The sequence below is a fragment of the Neolamprologus multifasciatus genome, chromosome 10, assembly GCF_963576455.1.
Source record: "Neolamprologus multifasciatus chromosome 10, fNeoMul1.2, whole genome shotgun sequence".
NCBI classification, from domain to species: Eukaryota; Metazoa; Chordata; class Actinopteri; order Cichliformes; family Cichlidae; genus Neolamprologus; species Neolamprologus multifasciatus.
Window position 1 is genome coordinate 28,997,879 of NC_140448.1, and position 22,291 is coordinate 29,020,169.

At 40.0% G+C, this 22,291-nt stretch overlaps 2 protein-coding genes across 6 annotated transcripts in view; one reads left to right on the forward strand and one right to left on the reverse strand.

The window, feature by feature from the left end:
- pof1b (POF1B actin binding protein) overlaps positions 1-8,126 on the reverse strand; it is a 41,780-nt gene extending 33,654 nt beyond the window's left edge. The window contains exons 1-2 of one of the 2 annotated variants that reach the window (XM_085174110.1): positions 7,524-8,126; positions 2,874-2,954 (exon numbers count right to left, since the gene is read on the reverse strand). In XM_085174110.1, the coding sequence (XP_085030236.1) occupies positions 2,874-2,954; positions 7,524-7,916 (474 nt within the window). In that variant the 5' untranslated portion in view covers positions 7,917-8,126. The remainder of the gene's footprint in view (positions 1-2,873; positions 2,955-7,523) is intronic. The other variant, XM_085174111.1, reaches the window with a different exon arrangement.
- Positions 8,127-10,135: 2,009 nt separating this feature from the next.
- LOC146510454 (putative monooxygenase p33MONOX) lies at positions 10,136-21,993 on the forward strand. Of its 4 annotated transcripts, none has more exons than XM_085174114.1 (9): positions 10,136-10,270; positions 11,455-11,614; positions 11,695-11,761; positions 14,803-14,978; positions 15,052-15,163; positions 15,515-15,642; positions 18,940-19,043; positions 19,159-19,340; positions 20,959-21,993. In XM_085174114.1, the coding sequence occupies exons 3-9, from the start codon at positions 11,737-11,739 to the stop codon at positions 21,168-21,170; spliced, it is 939 nt and encodes a 312-aa protein (XP_085030240.1). In that variant the 5' UTR covers positions 10,136-10,270; positions 11,455-11,614; positions 11,695-11,736; the 3' UTR covers positions 21,171-21,993. The 4 variants fall into 4 exon arrangements, with proteins under 4 accessions (XP_085030240.1, XP_085030239.1, XP_085030241.1 ...); XM_085174113.1 differs by having other exon boundaries at positions 11,455-11,578; XM_085174115.1 differs by having other exon boundaries at positions 11,455-11,578; positions 20,962-21,993.
- Positions 21,994-22,291: the final 298 nt, after the last annotated feature.

Here is a 22,291-nt window from a genome sequence, read left to right on the forward strand (position 1 = left end):
CACTCTGCAGGCGGTTGATGTATGAGCAAAGGAAGCCCAGACTGTGATTACGAGGTTTTATCTTTTCATATCAAACCGTTTTATTCTAAGATTGAGTGAAAAGAAATGAAGAAAAAGACAAAAATGCCAAAGAAGACACAGAAAAAGATGAAAAAGTCATAAAAGCAAAGAAAGAACACAGGAAGTGAGTCAGTTTAACCAGACGGGCTTCACCGATGCTGATAAAAAGTGGCTTGTGATATTTTCATCAGTCTATCAAAACATGCAAATGACAATGCTGTAACCTTATAAGGCAATGTAGCTACCTATAATCAGGCTGGTACAATATTTGTTGAATTGCAAAGTTTTACAGCATTGGAATAGTTAACTAGGGTTTCATTTACACAAGCCATTTCTTTTTTATCAAGTGATCAAAAGCAGCTTTACCTTCACAATAAACAAGTCAAAGGTCATAAAAGTGGAAATATGTCAGTGATAAAGTATTACATAACTGTGGACTTAACAGACTTAACGGTGTGTTTAGATACACAGGATTTTCTTCGGCTGTGTCAATAAAAAAAGCCACACCAGCTCGATAAATCAAAGATCCTCCCTGCTGTAACAACAGCCATATACATGACACTGCAGGTTCAAATCCAAAGAATGCATCCGCCTACAGCAAAGGCCTCTGGGAAGTGGCCAGACACACCTCAATTTTCACACCCACCCAGCGTGGTTTGTCAGTGTTGTGACCGTTTCAGGTCCTGTGATTACGAACAAAGTGCTCTGTGGTAACAGTGTGACTGTAAAGCAGGGCGTTGCTGCCTGCACAGAAAGCACGCATGTGCAATGAGTTGCCCCTGGCTGAATTCATTTTAAAACAAAACCAGGTAAAAAACAGAAAACACTTGCTATGCTACTGTACTTTGACGAACTAGTGTTCCCATGTTGAGACTGATGGGTGTGTCCCTGCCTAACTGACAGATGAACTCCACACCCCTTCTGCATTTTTCCGTCTTTTTCCATTTTCATGTTGAAGAAACAGCTTTGACTTCAAAGATTATCAGATGATCAAATTCATAATTTGATTCATAACAAGTTGAAGTCTTGTCTTTTGGGTTTAAATTTTGATTGATTTATTTTTTTTGTTGCATCAGTGCTGATACTCAGGTACAAGCAAACAGTCTTTCGGTGATTAGACGTCAATGTGCAGCATGTTTATAACCACACAACTAATGTACATGTTTAAATATTCGCTGAAATGGGGCAAAAACAAAAGATAGTTTTAAACGTTTTAACTGTCCAGTCACTCTCTGCCTCAGAACTTCATACTGTTGATTTAATTTGTATATAACTGTAACGCAGTCCATCCTTTGCGTTTACATGTCAAACACAGTTTGGGGGTTTCCTTGCTCTTGAATGCTTGCAACGTGAACCTGTTGAACTAGACTGTGGTGTGGTGCAAAACCTCTTCTCTCTAAGTTTTTCTTTTTAATCTCGAAATGAAACTGTCAGATAATGGACCCACCTCTGACTTGTTATAACAAGCTACAGTCTCATTTGCCTAATAGTGTGTTCATCACTGACATGAAATGTCTGTTGGTGGAGTTTCGATCTGTATTCTTATTGCTGCTGACTTTTTTCAAATATTCTTCTTATCATTATTTGCACTTTTCGTTCGTTTTAACACCATGAAACAAACTAAAAATACTTTAAATAGATTTGAAGCTTGTGCTTTTGTAGCTTTAAAATCAGTGATGAGTAGGGATGGGTATCGAAAACCGGTTCTTGTTGAGAAACGGTTCCCACTGTTGGAATTGTTTGCCATTTTTGCAAACGATTCCCTTATCGATTCCAGTCGCCCCGAATGACGTCACCACGTTGCGGAGCGTCATTTACCTGGCAGGAAACATGGCGGCTCAAACGCTCAAAAGTTTGATTATACTTTACGAGAACGGATGACAACAGGGCAACTTGCAATACTTGCAAAGTAGATATTTAATTTAAGGGAGGAAACGAATATGCAAAAGCATTTGCTCACAAAACACGCAATAACCTTAAATGAATGTCGTGTTTTTAATTCCGCTCGACTCCTGAAACTCAACCCAGCAGCAGCGGTAACGTTTGCATGTCCTCTCCCGTTAATGCGGCAGGTAAATAATCAACTAACAGTGCATATTATGTTAGCGCGATCTGCCTTATTACAAAACCTGCCATTACTGTGCGTTTAGGTGACCATGATGAGACAGACAGAGTCTGGCTCAGATGCTGGCAGTTCTCGCTGCAGTCTACCGTTAGCGTCTCCTTTCAGGCCAGGATAGACGAATGTCACCGAGCAGTGACTCAGTTTGTGGTCAAAGCCTTGCACCCATTTGCCACAGCAGATGCCCCGATTTACGGTAAGTGAATGTGTTTAATTGTAGGCAGGAACATTACTGGATATTCTTGTGTAATTGCTACAGAATAATTTATGTTATACTTTGTTATTGCTACAGAAGAATATTTATTTTATTATTTTACATTTACAATTTTTTTCCCTGGGGACCCTGTGACACCCCATTGAAGAGCCACAGGCTGGATCTCTTAAGATCTCACTGCTGGGTTTGTAAGGCCATGTTACTGCTAAATTTCTATCTTGTTCAAAGAGAAGATCTAAAAGTTCTAAGCTAATCAACCTTAGTGTTCTCCTTTTTTTTAAAAAGAATCGATAAAAGAATCGATAGAGAATCAAATCGTTAAATAGAATCGAAAATGGAATCGGAATTGTGAAAATCTTATCAATACCCATCCCTAGTGATGATCTAATGCTTAGGCAGTACAGAGACTTCTGCTTTATAGAGCATTTTGTACCCAGTAAGGAGGCTTTTGTGACTGGGTGAATGTGAGGTCCTTACCTCCTCCTCAACACTTGTCGCAGGGCTCTTGATAGGACTGGTCGAATGGCTGAACACAGATGAAGACTTCCTGCTGGTGCTCTGAAACAGTCGGCAAAAGAGGGAGAGAAGAAAGAAGAGACTGTCAGACATAAAGAGAACTACAACAGACCTCAGTCCTTGGGACACTGGACCCATAAACCCCATTGAACCCCATCAAAATAATCATTATTTATCTCATACTGGGCTTTAAGAGGCCCTGTTTGAAACAAGCTGCACCACTCTGTAATGCAATATGAATCCACTAGTAGAAAAAACTCTGAATCTGAAGCTGAGGCCTGTTAGTAACACGAATCTTGCTCTGCTAGACCCAAACATGGCCTCACTGTCCTACAACACTCAACCCCATTTTACTTATTTGTTTCCCAGGTTCTTCCTTGTACTCTTCAAATAAATAATTACGTGGTATACAAACTCTATGTCCAACATACAGTGTGTTTAAATAAATCTGAATTTGTGATTTTGTATCATGCCCTTCGGGATATCCAGTTCAGAGCACTAATAAATAACAGTGCAAAATAAATGGAGCTCATTGGGAAGTTAAGTGCAACTTGGAAAAATTAGAAAGCTTATTATTTCCCATTTGAGGGCGTCTACCCATGTGCCAAAAATTTGAATACAGCTGCTTTAGCCTTGTATGCTTTAGAAATTTTTAAAAAGGGCTTCCTGACATTGTGAGCATTGTTGACACTTGTTTGTTTTTTTCACTCTGAAGGCATTAACAAAACCGAAAATTGAATCCGAGCCAGTAAAAATCAAAATACATTCCAATGAGGCAAACAAGCTGTGAATTAGACAAAAAGCGGTCCATGGGTCATGTGGTGTGCCGCTAAGACACAGTAGAAATCTGAAATGCTCAGCTATTTTTCCCCATGAATCTATTGATAATAAAAGTATACACGGATGCACACGCCAATTAAAAGTTTTGCAATGCTTTAAAAATCAGAAAACAAATCGGTACACCAATACACCAGCGGCAAATGTCGTATTTTAAATGAAACATGCTTTACCCATGAGAAACACTACTTCATGGCTCTTATTTTTTCCTTTCTTCTCCACTGAAGCATTGGATTGTGATATGTTGTTCTCCAGGATGCTCTTGTAAGTTCCTCGAATTCCCATTCCTAATCAGTCAGTCCTATTAAAGTGAGACGTCTGGACAACGAACCGTTTCAAAAATGATGTTTAACCCTTTATCTACCATGGGCCTGCTAGCAAGCCCATTTTACAAGTCCTCTTTAAATGACTGCAACTTCATTACCGTTTCCAACAGAGACAAAATTAAACAGTTTAAGAAAGAAGACTGTATGGGAATAATCAGTGTATAATGACAGCACAAGACATTCACAAGGTATTGCTGTCTGAACACAGACAGAACGAATCCCCTCTGCCTAGATTTATCATGTCTGCTTCTATTCCCTTACTTTCCTGAATTGTGAGATTTTAATCTTTTTACAATTTTATAGCCAAGATAAAAAATAAGTATTCGAGGCCTTTATGAATCTTGGTTAATAAAGGGTTAACAAACACCTTGGATGATTACTTGAACTATGAAACAATGCAAACAAGTGCCAACGGTTACCCTGAAATCTGGAAACCTAAAAATGATAAACGGTCAAATACAGCATGTAGTACTACTACATTACTATACTACATGCACAGCCTCCGGTCATTAAGAGAGCATGGCAGCTTTTTCTAAAGTGAAAGTCCTGTAAAACGAAAGACGAGCGGCAGTTAAACACTCGATCACCAGAGTCTACTTGAGCAGATGTGGATCCCATCAGGTGGAACAATAAATGAGTCTTCAAAAGTCAGGGCGTGCCGCCTCAGCAGTCAGAAGGGGTGTGGCAGCACGTCTTTATCACACACGGTGTGAGCACTTTCAATGCAGTGGCTTAAGCAGCAGAATGAGCCTGAAATTGTAAGTAGCCAAAGTAAAAAAAGACGCACAGGAAGTTTTATATGATATATGAAATAAAATCCTCATTAAAGAGGCAGATAAAAATGTAGAAAGCTGATAGAATTCAAATGTTTTCAGCCTGCAGCAGAAACCTTGTGTAAACCATTGCAGGCGCAGAGGCCAACATATTCAGGAAGCGATTACTGGAGCAGGGAAATGTTCGCTGGCAAGACTTTGGGAATTGGAGGACCACACCGGTGTCTCGTAAATCAACAAATGATCAAGGAAGATAAAGAGTCAGAGAAATCGGAGCTCTGAGTGTACTCAGGTGGCAAAACTCAAGAGACCTAGAGCACACTTGGTAGTGATCATGATTACGTACTGCTAATAATGCCATATCGTATTTTGCCAGCGAGCCTTAAGCTGTTTGTTTTACTGGCAATGGGCCGAGCTGGCAAAAGTTCCTTAATCCTTGAATAAATGTGGGGAGATAATGCAAGACATTTAAAGCACTTTATTCTTACCTCTACTATAGTAGCTTTGTATACTTCACCATTAAAATTATTCCTCATTCATCATAGTTAGCCCGTGGCTTCTTCTAATTAGCTTCACCTTACAAACTGATGATTTTAACTACAAGTGGATGGTGCTGCTGTTCTCACAGCCAGAGTCATGTGCCTGAGATGACCATTTTCCTTTCTAACTGACCTCATAAAGAGCTAAGAGCAGAAAAAACTGCCTTTACCTGAGCATTAATAGGAGTCTGAAGCCTGAACATCTGGGTCATACATTATCTGCCTTTTCAGCACGGCAATAATTTACTGGGTAATCAGTTAAGGAAACTAAATACTGTAATCAGAGTATCTAAATCTAAAGAAAAGACCCCCACCTCAACTACTAACAGTTATTCAACAAGGCTAGCAGCCCCCTTCTAGGAGATGTTTTGCAGACACGGTACGACGACCTCCATGTGTAGCTTCAATGTGAGCGATTGGTTGTGCTTGGTGTTTGTATATAATGAACAGAAGTTCTTGCCGTAATACAGGTAAGTATTTATGCACTCATGCATTTCTTTAAAGACATAAAATAATGTTAAACATTTTTTCAACTAAATGTTTTCTGGCTTTATTCTGGATATTTACTTTACTCTGCATATTGTTTTTAATCTAATGAAGCGATACACATGACGGATTTTCACTTTGCTAAACCCCACTTTAAAAAAATAGCATATGCAGTAGTGATGTGTCGGTCGCGAACGAAGCGGCTCTTAGAGCCGGCTCTTTTTAGTGAGCCGAGCCGAAAGAGCCGGTTCTCTAAAAAGAGCTGGAATTCCCATCACTAATATGCAGTATAATGGATTGCATTTATATAGCGCTTTTCGGGGCCCTCAAAGCGCTTTACAATTCCACTATTCATTCACTCTCCCACTGGTGGAGGCAGCTACAGTTGTAGCCACAGCTGCCCTGGGGCAGACTGACAGAGGCCATATCGCCCCATCGACCCCTCTGGCCATCACCAGTAGGCGGTAGGTGAAGTGTCTTCCCCAAGGACACAACGACAGACTGTCCGAGCCGGGGCTCGTACCGGCAACCTTCCAGTTACAAGACGAACTACCAACTCTTTGAGCCACGATCGCCCGTATTAAATGGGAAAGGCTCAATTTTATATTTACATAGTAAAAATCGAAATTCCTCCTTCATGCCAGCAAATCAGAAAAAGTGTCTTTAACTGCACAAACATCACCTCAGCCTTGAGAAAATTTACAGCACAGTGAGAGAAATGAGAAGCTGATGCCATATTAGGAACATGCTTACATAGCTAATGCTTTCCTGATGGCTGACCCATACTATCTGCACACAGCAGCCTCCCTGCTCTGATAGCTGACTGCAACTTAAACCAATCACCCATCTAAAGATGTTTAACAGCCATGTGAGAGCAGAAACTGATTTATACCAACACAAGATCTAGTAGATTGCATCAAAACCACCAAATCTGTACTGATACTCATATTTAGCATTTTATGCTTGTGTTTTTATCTCTAATGGGTAAAACGCTTAGTTTTAGTGAGTGAAATCAGTCAGTACGTAGCCCACTGTACTGTGTTAAATAAATTATTTTGGGGGAAATGCAAACATATAACAGTATGAAAAATATCTGAACTTTTTTGTGTTGACTGTCACGCCTAGTTTATTTATATCTAATGTAAATAACAGAATATAACCGAATGTGCTTTAGAGACAGGCACATTCCAGGCCTCCAAAGACAATACATTTCAAAATACATGAAAAGTTGACAGGTGTGTTTTGTTGTGTTAACCAATAATGATAGTTATTCAGTGGTCGTTAAAATGTCAGATGATTAATTTCAAACACACATGGAAAACAAAACACAAGTAATATAAAAGCAGTGGTAGAAAAAAGTAATTTTTATATTAAAAAGAAATCCCTGAAAGTGCTGCCTGAAGATATCTGATTTCTAATGAAGCTTCTGCAAGGAACTGTGTTTTGCATCACACCAACAAAGAAGAGTTTAATGTGGGTGATTATTGTGGGTATTGCAAATAACATATCTTAAGAAATCTTCATTCTTAGTTGCTGTCAGTAAACCATATTCCTTTTTTGGTTTGCCTCCCAGTATTTCTTAGACTTTTGAACTGACTAAATAATAAGAGTTGTGGGGGGAATACTGGTTGAATGCGCGCATGGCCTCACCTCTGTCATGCTGAGATCCTGGTACATGTAGTCGTTTTGGTTGCCGATACTCAGCTGTTGCATATTCTGCAGGTACATCGGGGACACCACCTGCTGCATCACAGGCTGCTGCATCATAGGCTGCTGCATCATAGGCTGCTGCATCAGGACGAAGGACTGCTGCTGCTGCTGCACAGGCACCAGGTACCGCAACGTCCCATAGCCGGCGCCGTTTACCGCGTACGGCACCGCGGACACCTGAGACACCTGAGACATCGGCGTCACCGACGACACGGAGCTCCCGGAGAGCACAGGGCTGGGGGAGACAAGCCTTGTAACCGTCGGCTCCGGAGAGGCCTGTAGATTCCTGAAGCTGGTCGTCGTCGTGATCGTTTTCTTGCTCATCTGAGACATCTTGATGGATCGGCCCAGAAAGTCACAAAACCGACGGAGCGACAGCTGAAGTGGGGAAAACGCACAGCGGGATAAAACAGAGCAGGTCTGTCAGCGCTGGCTGGGCGGAGGAGTCGATCCACCCGAGTTTAACTTTTACCTCTGCCGAGCAAAGTCTGGTCAGAAACGTACTGCTTGGAAAGGAAAACCAAACTCTTGAGGGAGGCGGGCGCTCTACTCCTCTGTATGCAAATCCTGGCGTACGCGCCACAAAGTGGGAGGACGCAGGGTGAAAACGCTGCTCACGACTTACAAAGTTCAAACTCACTGCGCTTCGTCACAATGGACACATAGTTTGTAACCTGTAATAAACGAGTTACCACCACGCCCTGATCTTGGCTGTGCGTGGAATGTGTGTTGCATGCTCCTCCAGCACCGCCAAACACTTTACCTGCACACCTGTGCTAAATGCTGAAGAGGTGTTCTCCTTTCATTCATGTGTTGTATGTCAGGTTGGACTTTATATAGGCTGTACCTGAAGAAAATACAGGTAGCCAGTGAAGTTTGACATTAAAATTATGCAAGTCAGCCGCTAGGCGGAGACAAACACTCACTTATGATACAGACAAACACTGAACAACTAAAACAATTACACATAATGTAAGTTCAAATGTAAGCACAAGTTTTAGTAAAACAGTGAGTATATATAAACTCATGATAATAAGATGTTGCTTAGTTTTTGTTTATGTGAAATTGGTTGCATAAAATGTTCAGCATGGCTGTAAAATTATATTTGACCAAAGGCAGAGTGTAGAAGTGTTTGCAGTATTATTAGTTTTTACTCATTAGCTGTGTTTTTATTAACATTTACATAATCACATATTTGAAAAGTGTAACTTTACTTGCTTTTTAAATGTATACAAAATGAGACTTGATAAAATAAAGATAACAATAACTCTGCAAATTAATCTTTGTAGCATTTTTTCTCTTGCCTTTACTCAAAATAACAGATATTTCTTTGATTCTAGCATTTAAATGCTGGTTAAACAATTTAATAATATAACTCTTTAATAAGATGCATTATCTTGAACCACGCTTTTGCACTCTTTCCTGTAATACTGGGTTGCCACAGCTGATAATCAGGTTATCTCGCCCTATCCCTAGCATCCTCCTGTGTCACACTAACCTTCTGTGTGTCCTCCTTCACTACATCCAACATTCAGCATCCTACATCCAGTGTTTCCTCTGTTCCACCTCTGCACATGTCCAAACCAGCTCAGCCTTGCCTCTCTATCTTTTGTCACCAAACTGCTCTACCTGGGCTGTCCCTCTGATGTATCCACCTTCCCCCTTCAGGTTACTTCCAATGAAAATTCTAACATCTTCACCGCTGCAACCTCCAGCTCGACTTCCTGTCTTATTCAAAGTGTAAAAACCATTTCCAAACCATCCATCATAACAATTCTCACTACCATGTTGTAAACCTTTCTTTTCACTCTTGCTGCTGTCTGTCACAAATCATCACTCTCCACACACTCTCTTCTTCACTTCCTCTCCTCTTGTCTCCTTTCTGTTTAACAGTACTATTTATTTCACAATGTTTGCCCTTATTTTATTTTTGTTTTTGCTGACTTACTGAATTAAGACAGTAGCCAAACATCTCCACTTTGGTCTGGTCTATCTAAAGGACATGGTCACACAAGTCTTGTGGTTTGCTCACATGTAACTTTGGAAACCTAAGTTGTGCTGCCATGTTGATGTTGTTGTTTTTGTTGTTGTAGTTTAAGAGAGAGAAGAGGATTTCTCCTTGAAACCTTCCTAAACAAACCATACTTGTTTAGTATTTTTCTAATTCCCCTCTCATGATCATTTAGCATGCTAACCGAAACCTGTAGAGTCTGAGATGTAGCTTTTGGGCTTATTTTTTTTGGTGTTGCTGTTGTTGTATGTTTTAATTCCCTTTATGGGGGGAGGTGGGCAGGCAACACTTTTCTCAGATTATTATTATTATTAAGATTTTTATTGCATATTTAATCTCCAAAATATAAGTGGTTATTTTAATAAAACATAACAAAGGAAAAAAAAGTTTTTTTAAAGTAGAAATTGTTTTTATTTGTAGTTACTGTTACAGGTACTGCGTTACACCCAATGACTGTGACAGTGTCCTCACAAGTACGGAAAGGCACACGTGTGAAGGCCAATTCTCGCGATGAGATGAGAATGCGCGAGAACAAGCAAAGGGAACCGTCAAGGAAGCGGCTATCGAACCCAATAATGGCTGCTACCCAACAAGTCTGTTGTTGTCTTCGTGCGCTGGTCGACATTGGAGGGTCATCCATATTTCAATCGTCACTTTGAAGCCGTCATTACCTCCGGTAAGAAAAGGCAAACAAAGCAATGCTAACTTTGCTGATAAAACCGTTTTAAAATACCGTCAGTCGCCAGCTGTTTTGTGTCTTTTTGTCCATCTCAGACTGGTTCCGCTGTCTCGTTCCGCCAGACTCCACTCAGAAAATAAATAACTGAACTATGCGGCAGGTTTTGGTTTGTTTTGTAAACGTGAAAAACCCAGTGCTAGGCTTTTTGTGAATATGTAACAACCACTCTCAAATTCGGGAAGGTTTAAAACGTGCCAAACTGCACCAGTTTTAGTGAAGCTGTGCTAAATTGTTATAGACCTATCTATTCCCTTTGACCTGCACATTATCGGCGTGCAGGAATCTCATGGCATGCTATTGGCTCATTAGCTTCTGAATTTAAAATCATGATAATGTGTTATCCCAAAAACAATTGTACAGGCATGGGGCGGTTACCTTTATAATATTAGACTATAAAATACGAATTTCCTCAGTGGAGTTCTGCGTGTGCAGGGCAGTGGCCTTTATTACGGCTAACCCTGTGACGATTTCTCCATACATCTGCTTTAAGCTTCTTTTAATTCACTCTGTGACTGAAATTCTCAGACAGACAAATTTCTGCATGATAGTTTGAGAAATTGTCCCGGAAGAGGTTGCAGTTTGTTTATTTCCAAGATCACCAGTCACCTCTGCATCCTCCCAGCCGTCGTGTTTACAGTGTTTTAGGAAATGGCGTGCATGTTTTTTGTTCCATGTGGTAGGAAATATGTGTTTAAAGAAACCTTCAGCGTGTGCCTGATTGAAATCTAAGCTTTTATTTTGAAGTGGTCATTACCGGTATTGCCTGCACCTTGCTGCTGCAGCAGGGATTATGTAATGCAGCCTGTCTGCAATCATCCTCTGGAATAACCCTGCAGGCAAGCGGTGGCTTTGTCACTGTTATAGAACAGGATAATGGTCTTTGCTCATTCATTTCACTGTGTCTTTCTCGGTAGCACTAGATGTTTCTCTTTCACTTTGAGAGGATTGTTGGTTTTGCGCTCTTTCATGCCTTAAAATAATTTTTTTTACAACAGTTTCATAAAGTATTGTTGTCGTATTCGACGAAGCATGTTCAACCTCCCTTAATTTAGTGTAACAAGGGTTTGTCTTCAAACTGAAATTTCTCACAGCTGACCTTTTGAACTCTGGTGTCTCTGTAGTTGCTCTGCTGGCCTTGCTGCTCTCCCACAATGCATTGCCAGAGGCGTTTCTGTGTGTCTCACCAACCATCATAACAAAACCCACCAAGCCACCCAGTTTACACCAGTGCAGCAAAACAGGAAGGTAGGAGCCTGTCAACCACCGTTCTACTCTTTGTTTGTGAGTTGCTGTTTTAATCAGAGGCAGGTAAATATTTATGGAAAAAACACATGTTGAATCTCCTTTCTTCTTCTTTTTAGGTCCTATTCTGGTCTAACTTGTTCCTCATCTTTACTCCAACCATGTCTGGTTCTGGAGATTTACCAGGTGAGTAATTCCTATGACAGGAGTATTCAAATTTCAGTCAGGACTAGTTTTCCATTGTTAGAATTGGGCCATTCTGTTCATGTATGCAGAAAGAATAATGCGCTTGCAGCTATGTAGAAGCATCTGAATAAGGCTTTTATTTCGTTGTATTGTTGCCTGTTTGGGAAGAGTGTAAGCCTTGTTTTAATACTTCTAGCTACATGTATATTTCCTCTAGATGTGTAACATGCAGGTAATCATGAAGTTGCTGTTTTGATAAGAGGACAACTGCAGTTGTTGGCTACATGAATCATTTTTTTTCCTGCTTGAAAGGTGGTTGAACAAGCTTTGTCCAAGCAACATGAATGAAGCCATTTGTCAGTTAGACAAATTAGTTAAAAATTAGACTTACCCTTAACCGTAAACCTAAATGTAAGGCTTAGTTCTCATGGTGCCAGTATGACATACTGGATTGTTTGTGTTGTTCCTGCAACTGGATGATTAATATTGTTCCAGGATCAGCGCTACATATCATACCAGCCACATAGTTGAGATGTCATAACCTTAAAAACTTTAAAAGTAGTGTCGCAAGTGGTAATTGTGGGTGTGTAATGCAATATTTTGTATCCACAGGTGACACAACCCTTTTGTTTTGTTTTAACATGTTACAGATGATTATCTTCGAGGCTTTTTACCAAAAAGAAAACTTGAAAAAGCTTTCTAACACATGGTTGATGTTTGTGGGGTGGGGGGCGTTCTTCTGAAGTTTTGCCTTCAGAAGTCAGGTGAGCTGATATAAAGAGAAGCAGTGTAAGGAGCAGGCTGCGGTGGATGGGAGACTGGCATTTGGGTCTGGGTTAAAATGAAAAGTCACTGCTGGCATAATATTTTTAGACTTTATATATTTTAAATTATGCTTTTAAATTTAATTTTCAGTTGTTGCTTAAGTGCAAAAGTGTCAGGTGGATTTAATTCAACAAGGTCAGGTTTAAGAGAGGACATGGATTTGAGTTTATACCTTTTTTTTTTTGCAAACATTAAATATGTTTAAGAAAGTGTTTTTTTTTTTTTGTTTTTGTTTTTTTTAAGGTGTGAAAAATGCTGCAGGTTGTCCATTTGTGAATCATAGAACTGTGAGATGCTCCGCTTTGCAAAAATTATTGCATTTTGTGCTAGTTTTACTGTTTTTAAGGTTGAGTATTAACACAACAACATGACTGGTTAGTTCTACCAGCACAGAGATCTCAGGTGGTGATTAAAAAAAGAAAATCCACATTGAATTTTGTTACCTGTGAGTACAACCCCGTGAATACCAAGCTCTACACGATTTCAAGATAGAGCAGATTAATGCTTTGAACCTCGGCTTTCTACACCTGCTATGAACACACACAAAAAAATCTGCAGCTTTCTGACGTCATTGCTCCTGAAAGTTACATTTTAACAACCCGTTCGCAACTTTCACCTCTTTATATCGTTTTTGAGCTTTGTTCCATTATTTTATTTTTTGCATATGTTCAAGTTTTCCTCCCAATGCAAATTGTTGGCATGTGACTGTTGCCAATCATGGTTTCTTAGTTGTGGTTAAGAGATCAGGAGTTGTTTTTGTTTTTCTACAGAGTCTAGTTTAAAGCATGATGTTTTTTATAAATGAGTCATGCAGAATAAATGAAACTTGGGAAAAAAATGTGGCATATTTTAAGCTTCGATTTGTAGCTCAAACCATACTTCACAGATGCTTAATAGAATAAAATGAAGTTGAATATCTAATCAGCACACTTGTCTTTGCAGCATATTGCTGAGAAAAATTGCATAATTTTGGCGTCTCTCATCCTTACAGGGAGAGAATTAAAAAATGATCAAATAATTTGCTTATGTTTCACTTCCATGTTTTCCACTTCATTGTCCATATGAAGACACTTGCAGTGGCTTCACGCCCACCCTACAGTTTGGGAGTCAATGCCCTGCACACAGAGTGGTGCATTGAGCAGTTGCTCTCCAGATATCTCTGGTAACAGAACGGCTTACAGCAGCTCATCCAAACAACCATGCTCAGCCCCCCTCGGCACCCACATTCTCTATCTGAAGCTGATAAGCTACATGATTGCAAATATACTGAGATACTGATTTATTAGTAAACTGATGTAATAGACTGTAACTTCCGTAGGTCCAAAAATAGTTTCCCCACTCATTTCACATCACTGGGATCAAGTGAATAGGGTAACTGCCAGGATGCCGTATGATTAATTCTCAGTTGCATGTTAATGTGCAAAAAGTTCAGCATGTTCCTGTCCACATATAAAAGGATTGCACACATTGTTTTGTCTTCCCCACCAAACGCAGCTGAGCAGATTTCAAGTTAACACATTTATAGCGAGTCCCACGCTGAATCACACACGTTCATCAACTATTAATATCTGTATGTACTATGGTTTATTATTGTTCCTGACACGAACATTAACAAAACAGATGCTTATCACAACATTTGCCCGAAACTGGAACTTACAGCAGTAGCAGATATTTCTCAGCAGTCAATCAACATGATGTAAACATTAGAAAACCTATAAATACGCACTGTTCTCAGGTTTATATACCAAACATGTTTTTTGGGTTTGTTTTTTGTTTTTTGGGGGGGGGGATTGGGAGAATTGGGTCAGGGTGTATCCACAGGTGTCTTTTCTCACACAGCAGAATTTTCTGCCTTAGCAATATTTATAGTATTTTAAATAATCCATGTGTTTTAGGCATGGTGGAGAGGGCAGAAGGCAGGGTACATGATAGATAATTAGCTGTGGCGTTTCCACAACCGCACAGTCTAACACGACATGTTCTTAGCAGGTAAAAGGTCAGCTTATGTCTGAACTGACCATTTAGGGGACATGCATTGTCATGAACCTGTAGGTAAGCTTCAGGGCTACAATATGATGATCGAACCACAATCTCAAGCAGTGAATGTGGGAAATCCTGGTAATTCTAAAACGCATCTCAGAGTGATTTTGGAGACTGCACTAGACGAGGGAGAGCTGGTGTTTAGTCCCCATTGGGATTATTTTTTGTGTTTGCAGCCATCGAGGGATCTGGGATGGGTGGGATGAAGCTTCCTGTCGGAATGACCCGGCGTGCCATCAGCTATGACGATAATCTGGAGGCCCCCATGTCCACACCGCCTCATGACATCAGTATCAACAACCTGTGGAAACGACCGATCATACCCGAAAGGAAGTTCACACACCTGGCTGAGGTGACACACGCTGCTTTACTATTAAACTGCCCGTCTTTTCCATGCGTGGGTGCTGATGATGTTTTCTCACCAGGAGGATGAGAGTGGTGCGAGTCAGTCTGCAGCGCAGGACACTGGAGCCTCTAGACCACAAGCTGTGGTGAAAACCAAGGCTTCTTCCATCATCATGAATTCTCTCATCAACAGTATGTTACTCCTGTTCATGATGATATTCTGTATTAAGGGTGCATTTATCTGAGTGAGTGTTCTTGACAAGTTTGATCAAATACTACAGCAGAAACGTCAAACTGATTTTACATCACGGACTGGACGAAGTGGTACAGACGCATGAAATTCCCCTTTTTGTCAGTTTAAAGAGCTTTAACTACACATGTAATTTAATTAAATACTTTAGGATTAATTTGTAAGAAGAAAATGTGCAAACTTACAGAAAAACTTCTGGTACAAAGTAGCTTGTTTACTCATTGTTTGAATTTATAATAATTGTGCATGAAAGTGCATTCACGTTAGAGTCAAACTGTTTTTCTCTGTTTCAGAGCAAACTCAGGATAGCGTATACAAGTTTGAGCAGACGGCAGGGCTCTCTGACACCGGCTACACTCCCCACAAAGGCCTCACTGCTGAGGAGACGAGACATCACCATCGCGTGCCCGAAACAATCCAGGTGAGACTCGCGTGTAACCCGTGTGCACCCAAAATGCAGCTGATTATTTCTCACGGTTGTTAAATCAGCCTTGAATTGAATTTTTACTTTATGCCACCAACCTGGTTGATTTCTAACGAGATTGCTCGCATAACTGTTTCCACCAATTAAATGTGCAATGTGGAACTGAATCCATAAATTCTCACTGAGAAGACCAGTGCTAGTCATCAGCAAATATGTATTAAACCAAAAAATAAAATGCTCCGTTCATGATCATCAGAAGAAAGCTGCTGCACCTGTTGTTACTGGTTTTAGGCTGTATCATTTAATTCTTGTTTGGCTCATGTTACGGATTCAAATATTGAGGATGGATACAGGAGGAAACCAAAAATAACCACACTGGTCCGGCCGGGTCAAGTCAAACGATGATTTAATGAATACACGCGTGGGAGATGGACACCATACAGCAGACAGCATCAAATCTCGTTTCAGAGTCCACACAACCATTGTTTTATGAAAATCAGGGTATTCGAACGCCCCCTCATGCGTACAGGTGGTACAAGACAGTCAATATTGACAACTTTAGACACAGCAAAGGAACATTCTCTTCGTCTCGAGGACAGACACTGGCTCCCACGCATCTCCTTAGAGCCAACTGTCCCTTACGGAGACACAACATTACAGCTGCAAGGTTTTTGCAAATTATCAAGTTGACCTGTATATAATACGCTGAATCAGGCATGCAATATTAAATGAATGTTGGTTTAATTAACTACCACTACTTAAAAACTTAATGAAAAGATATAACTAAATAAAAAATCACAAAGAATCACATGATATCAGTGTTATGTAAGCGCGTGCAACCTCCTAGGCCCAAAGTCATCCCACACCATGGATCAGCCAGTCATAACGCTGACTGAAGTTTTTGACCTTTATTAACTTGGGCACCACTCTATAATGAGCAACAAACTGCAATATGTATAAGGTGATCATGTTTACACCTGCAATGAGAGATAATATGATTATTCGGACACCTGTAAGTAGAAAATTAACACCAGGTTATAGCAATCACTGTAATACAAATGTTAATGTAATGTCAATAGCTTCAATCAATGTTTAATGCAATGCTTATTAAATGATTCTGATATAATAATGATGCTGATGCTAAAATAAAAGTAAAACACCCCTTTTCACCCGACACTCACCAGTTCTACTGTTTTAGTGGGAGTTTATTATCAAAGGGCTCCAGCTGTTTTTAGAATGATATATAATAGGCTGCACATAGATGATACCCAGCAGGGAACCGAAAACTAACAAAGGAAGCCAATGCGCGCGCACATATGTGCAGGAGACCGTAATATTTGGAAGAAAATAACAATGAAACTTCTATTTAATTTTTTTTATATAATGCCACATTAAAACAACAGTCACGACACCTGCTGGCGAAATTGTGGTACTTATTTAGGAACCCACTCACATATATTCTGGTCATGCCCAAAACTCCGCTCATTTTGGAATGACATATTTAAAGTTCTCAATACAGTTTTCCAGCAACCATTAACAAAAGACCAACAGCTAGCCATTTTAGGAGTATTACCAAATGGTTTTGCGGGAAACAATAAAAAGTATCTTTTAAGAATCTTGCTTACAGCAGCACTAAAGTGTGTCACTATTAAATGGCTGAATCTTGACCCACCTTCATATACTATGTGGATTGATAAAGTAAGAGAAATTTACCAGATGGAGGAAATAACATCTGCTCTGCGGATTCAGAGAGAATTGTTTACTGAGCGTTGGCGACCCATACATGCTTTACTGTTTCAATAATTTAGCATAGGTCTTCATTTATGGCTAGATTTGTCACATGTTATTTACTATTACATAAAGTTTTTGTTCTGTTTTCTTTTTGTTTTTGTCTGTTTGTTTGTTTGCTTGGGTTTTGTTTTGCTTTCCAGTTTTGTTTTGTGCTTCCTAATTGCAGTTCTTATTTTAATCTACATTTCTGCATTGCGGTTCCTGTAACTGTCCTACTTGTGAACATTGACAATGTTGTAAATTATAATAAAAATTGAGTTAAAAAAAAAAAAACAACAGTCACCTCAAGGTGCTTTATATTGTTACAATAACAGAGAGGAAAACCTCAACAATCATATGACCCCTATGAGCAAGCAGTTGGCAACAGTGGGAAGGAAAAACTCCCTTTTAACAGGAGAAAAACTCCTGCAGAACCAAGCTCGGAGAGTGGCAGCAATCTGCCACGGCCAGTTGGGAATGATGGGAGGAAGACGGGACAAAAGTGACACAGTAGGAGCGAGGTGGAAATTAATAATCACTAATCATTAAATGCAGAGAGGTGTATAAACACTTAGTGAGTGAAAGAGGCGAGTGAAGTGTATCATGGGAAACTTCTTTCAGCCTAGACCTGTGGTTCTTAACCTTGTTGGAGGTACCGAAACCCACCAGTTTCATATGCAAATTCACTAAACCCCTCGTTAGTGAAAAATAAAATATGATTTTTTTCAAATTCAAAATGTAGATATGTTTTTTACTGGTGCACAAAATGAGCCGTGCATGTCACGGCGGAGGCTCTGCCCAAACCCCTGAGACCGACTCACCGAACCCCTAGGGTTCGATCGAACCCAGGTTAAGAACCACTGGCCTAGACCTATTGCAGCGTCACTAAGACAGGATTCAGGGTCACTGGATCCAGCCCCAACTATATGCTTTAACAAAAGCCTTATCTTAAAAGTAGAGAAGGTGTTTGTTTCCCAAATTAAACTGGGAGCCGTTTCCACAGAATAGAAGGTCTAATAGCTGAAGCTCCCATTCTACTTTTAAACACTGTAGAGAAGTGCTCTGTTGGAGTGATGCTGTACTACAAGGTCTTTAAGATAAGATGGGGAAGGATTATTCAAGTACTTGTATGTGAGGATTTTAAATATTGATCCAATGATGACCTGACGTTGCCTTTGGAGGAACTGCTGTTTCAAACACTTCCTCTTTCTCTTCAATTTTCCGTGTTTCAGGGGCTTCAGGGTGTTCTGCCTTAGGCTTTTTAAGGATTTGTAATAACAAGCAACTAACCAGGGTCATAGTCTGCAAATTAGCGGTGGCTAGAAGTCCTACATATACTGTGTCGGTTGCATCTTTGTTTAAATGCAGTGTTATTTATGTGTTGTCCCTGGTATAAAAATAAATACAATACAAATAAAAGCATTTGCCCTGCAAGCAGCATGTTTGTTTCAAAGTGAGTAAAGTAACTGTTACATTTTCACAGAGGTCAAAGGTTTACAGTGTGTTTTGTTGTTTCTATTGTAGAAACTCCAGATCCAGAGCATGGAGGCCAAGGAAGAGCGCCAGAGCTCCTCCGCCCAGTCCACTCCATCCAACACACCACACAGCTCCCCTAAATCACAGCGCAGGTACAACCACACACTTACACTCAGTGTCCTCAGGTTGTCAGCCTGCTCGTTTAAACCCAACAATGTGATAAATGCTAAAAACCTAACCGTGTTTACACTTTGTGTGTTTGTGAAGAGGCTGGTTCGGCAGTTCGAGTTCAGAGCTCAGTATCGCCTCCTCCTCCAACAGCAGTTTGGACATGGCTGGAGTAGACGTCGGGGGAGGGGGAGGTGTAGTGGAACGATGGGGTGTCTTCGGACCTCGACCACCTGTCCATAAGTCGACCTCTGACCTGGGATCAGACTCCACAACTTCAGGTAACAGCACAGCCTCAGTGTGAACCTGTGGAAATGACTCGAGTGTTTGCTTGTTTTGTGTGAACAAAACTGGAAAAAGGTTCTCCTCTGAATTCCCACGAGACGTGTTCAATACAATAAACAAAATAAAGAGTACAAACATGAAGCGCTGCGGTAAGAAACTAAAATAACCCCTCACTATGGAAGAACAAACATATGACCAGTTCAGTCCAGGAATGGGGTTAATGGGTGATTGAATGAACTTCAGACTGACAGTAAACACTGAACAACATTCGGGGCTGACAACCCTGAGAGACTGATCAATCATTGGCTTTTAGCAATGGCGAGCTGAGATTTCTTCATCGCACTGATATAAAATTACAGCTCACCGATGACCTTTGAGAAACTGCGTTTAGGTCTTTACATGTGGGATGTTCAGTTTGAATCAGAGACTTTTAAAATCTTCTTCCCAGGATGACTTTCGGTAGGTAACCCGAGAAAAGTGATATGTTTGCAGGGAATCTTTTTCTTTCAAAAGACATTTCTTTCAGAATTTCACAACTTTTATAGAGTTTGTTTAAAAAAAAACCAGACAGCTGCTTTATATTTATAGTGTGGTGGGAGAATCAGATTCTTTATTATTATTACTATTGTTATTGATTTTTTTTGGGGGGGGGGGGGGGGGTAAGAGATTAAATTAGGCTGAGGGGGGTTTCTTGAAGATGGAGAAGCAGTTTTGGGTGTGTTTGTTTTATTTTGGGGGGTTTTGGTGGTGTGGGTTGTGTGTCTGTGTTATAATGGGAATTATTTATTTTTATTAATTGGCTCTGACTAGGGATGCACCGATACTGGTATCGGGTATCGGGGCCGATACTGTAAAATGTGTGTGTACTCATACTCGTAAAAGTTAACCGATACCAACTTATTTCATTAATCAGAGGGTGGCTTGTCATTTCTGTTGTAGTTTGTTAGATTGGCCACTAGAGGGCCAATTATTATTTTATTTATTATTTATTTTATAATTTTTTATATTTTATTATTTATATAATAATAATTATTTTGTTTGTTTACAATATGGACTCTGCAATAATTTAAAAGTTTATTTTATTCTCTAACATAATTTGTATTTATTTTATTCCAAACAGAAGTGTTTATTTATTATTCTGAAAGCTCGAGACAGTGCCAATAGTTCAGTGATATTTTGTAAAATTACAATGTGGAGACTCTGCAATAATTTAACAGAAGTGCTTATTTTTCACTTGAAATTTTTGTGGTCATTTTTATTAAGATTTTATTTTTTAACGGCAGGGAATATAATAAAACCTGTCTTCCAATTAAGTGTGTGTGTGTGTGTGTGTGTGTGTGTGGTAGAAGTATCGTTTTTTTGTACTCTGTATCGGCAAGTACTCAGATCCAAGTATCGGTATCGTATCGGTTTGAAAAAATTGGTATCATTGCATCCGTAGCTCTGACAATGAATTCAAAGAGATAATAATTTAAAAAGAAACCCTTATTTGTGGACACGTTGTAAAATGTTTAAAATGTATTGATTTTTATTTTATTTTTTTAAATATTGTCACTTTATATCAACCACCTTCTGAGCCTCTTGCAAGTTGTATTATCATCTTTTTTTTCCCAGCAGGCTTTGCTCTGCAGGCGTACCGTGGCGCTCAGAAGCCGACCCCGATGGAGGTGATGAAGACGCAGGCTCGACTGGCCGACGGCGCTTCCATTCAGAAGGTGTCTCCACCCATAATGGAGATTCCCACGGTGGAGGGTCGGCGGCATGGAACCCGAACGCACAAGCTCAAACCGAGAGATATGAACATCCTGACGCCCTCCGGCTTCTGAGAACGCAAGCTGCCTGACGCGCCGACCACAGGTCCCATGAAATGATGACGTCCTTGTGCTTAGTTCAGTGTATTCCAGTTCTTCTTTTTTTTCTTTTTTAAATCCAAATCTTTTCAAATGTTACCATGTTTAGGTCATTAACGCCCTCAATTTGAGGTCCGGTTACTCTTCCAAATATAAACCCAACAGATTTTGCACTGCCTAAACAGTCCTGTATAAGTTTCTGTCGTTAAGTTATAATTTAACCCACCAAGTAACTACCTTGGATCTGCGAGTGCAACGCTATTTGCCACACAGGGGTTAGATGGAGAACGTTGTAAGCAAACCTCCACTTAGTCTAATTTAGGTGGCAGGGTGGCTGAGCTGTAAGCTAAGCACCCGAACTGACGGTCAAACATCACAATTTACAGACGGGCCTCCTAATCAGCTTTTAATTACTGTAATAATCCGGTTTTTGGTCAGTTAATCCAAGCTTGTGGTTTTGCCTCAAAATAATAGTGGACCAGTAAATCTGACTGATTATCATCTGACCTGCCAGACAAGAACTCTTACAATCATGTTTCAATTTAGATCTTTTTTTTTCCCCCACGTTATCCAAAGGCTTAAACGTCTCTGACTTGAAATTATTCTGGTAATGACTTTTCCCATTCCTCCATAGATTTGGGGGTGAGCAGCTTTATGTAAATATTTTTGAAATATCAACGGTGGAACTTAAACTATTTCATGGGACCTTTTAACAGCAGCTCTAACCACTTAAGATAAACACTGTGCTGTCCACCATCGTTCCCATTTAAAAACAAACATGGTTATATACATTTAAAAAGACAAAAAAGAAAACCGTGATGCATATTCAGTGTTTCTTGGATGTAAAATCAAACGCATTGACCAACCAGGTCGGCATGAATCACCCCACAATGAAGTGAAGAGCTTATGTTGGTGAAGCTGAAGCTGAAGATATAAGTATCATATACTAACGCACTTTATCCTCATAACGTCTAACTCGACCCCAGACCCTCTGCTGTCACGCAGCCCTCCAGGGTAACGATGCTAAAGCTTCCTCTGATATGTTCTGCCTGTCACTAAAATATTTTTCTTCCATTTTGGGATGAATAAATACTAAA

Bases quoted from the DNA above. Each gene is read 5' to 3' on its own strand.
- LOC146510454 (XM_085174114.1), top strand. From the start codon at position 11,737: ATGTCTGGTTCTGGAGATTTACCAG. The intron at 15,164-15,514 runs GTATGTTACTCC...TCTCTGTTTCAG, and splicing joins CATGAATTCTCTCATCAACA to AGCAAACTCAGGATAGCGTA. The intron at 19,044-19,158 runs GTACAACCACAC...GTGTTTGTGAAG, and splicing joins TCCCCTAAATCACAGCGCAG to AGGCTGGTTCGGCAGTTCGA.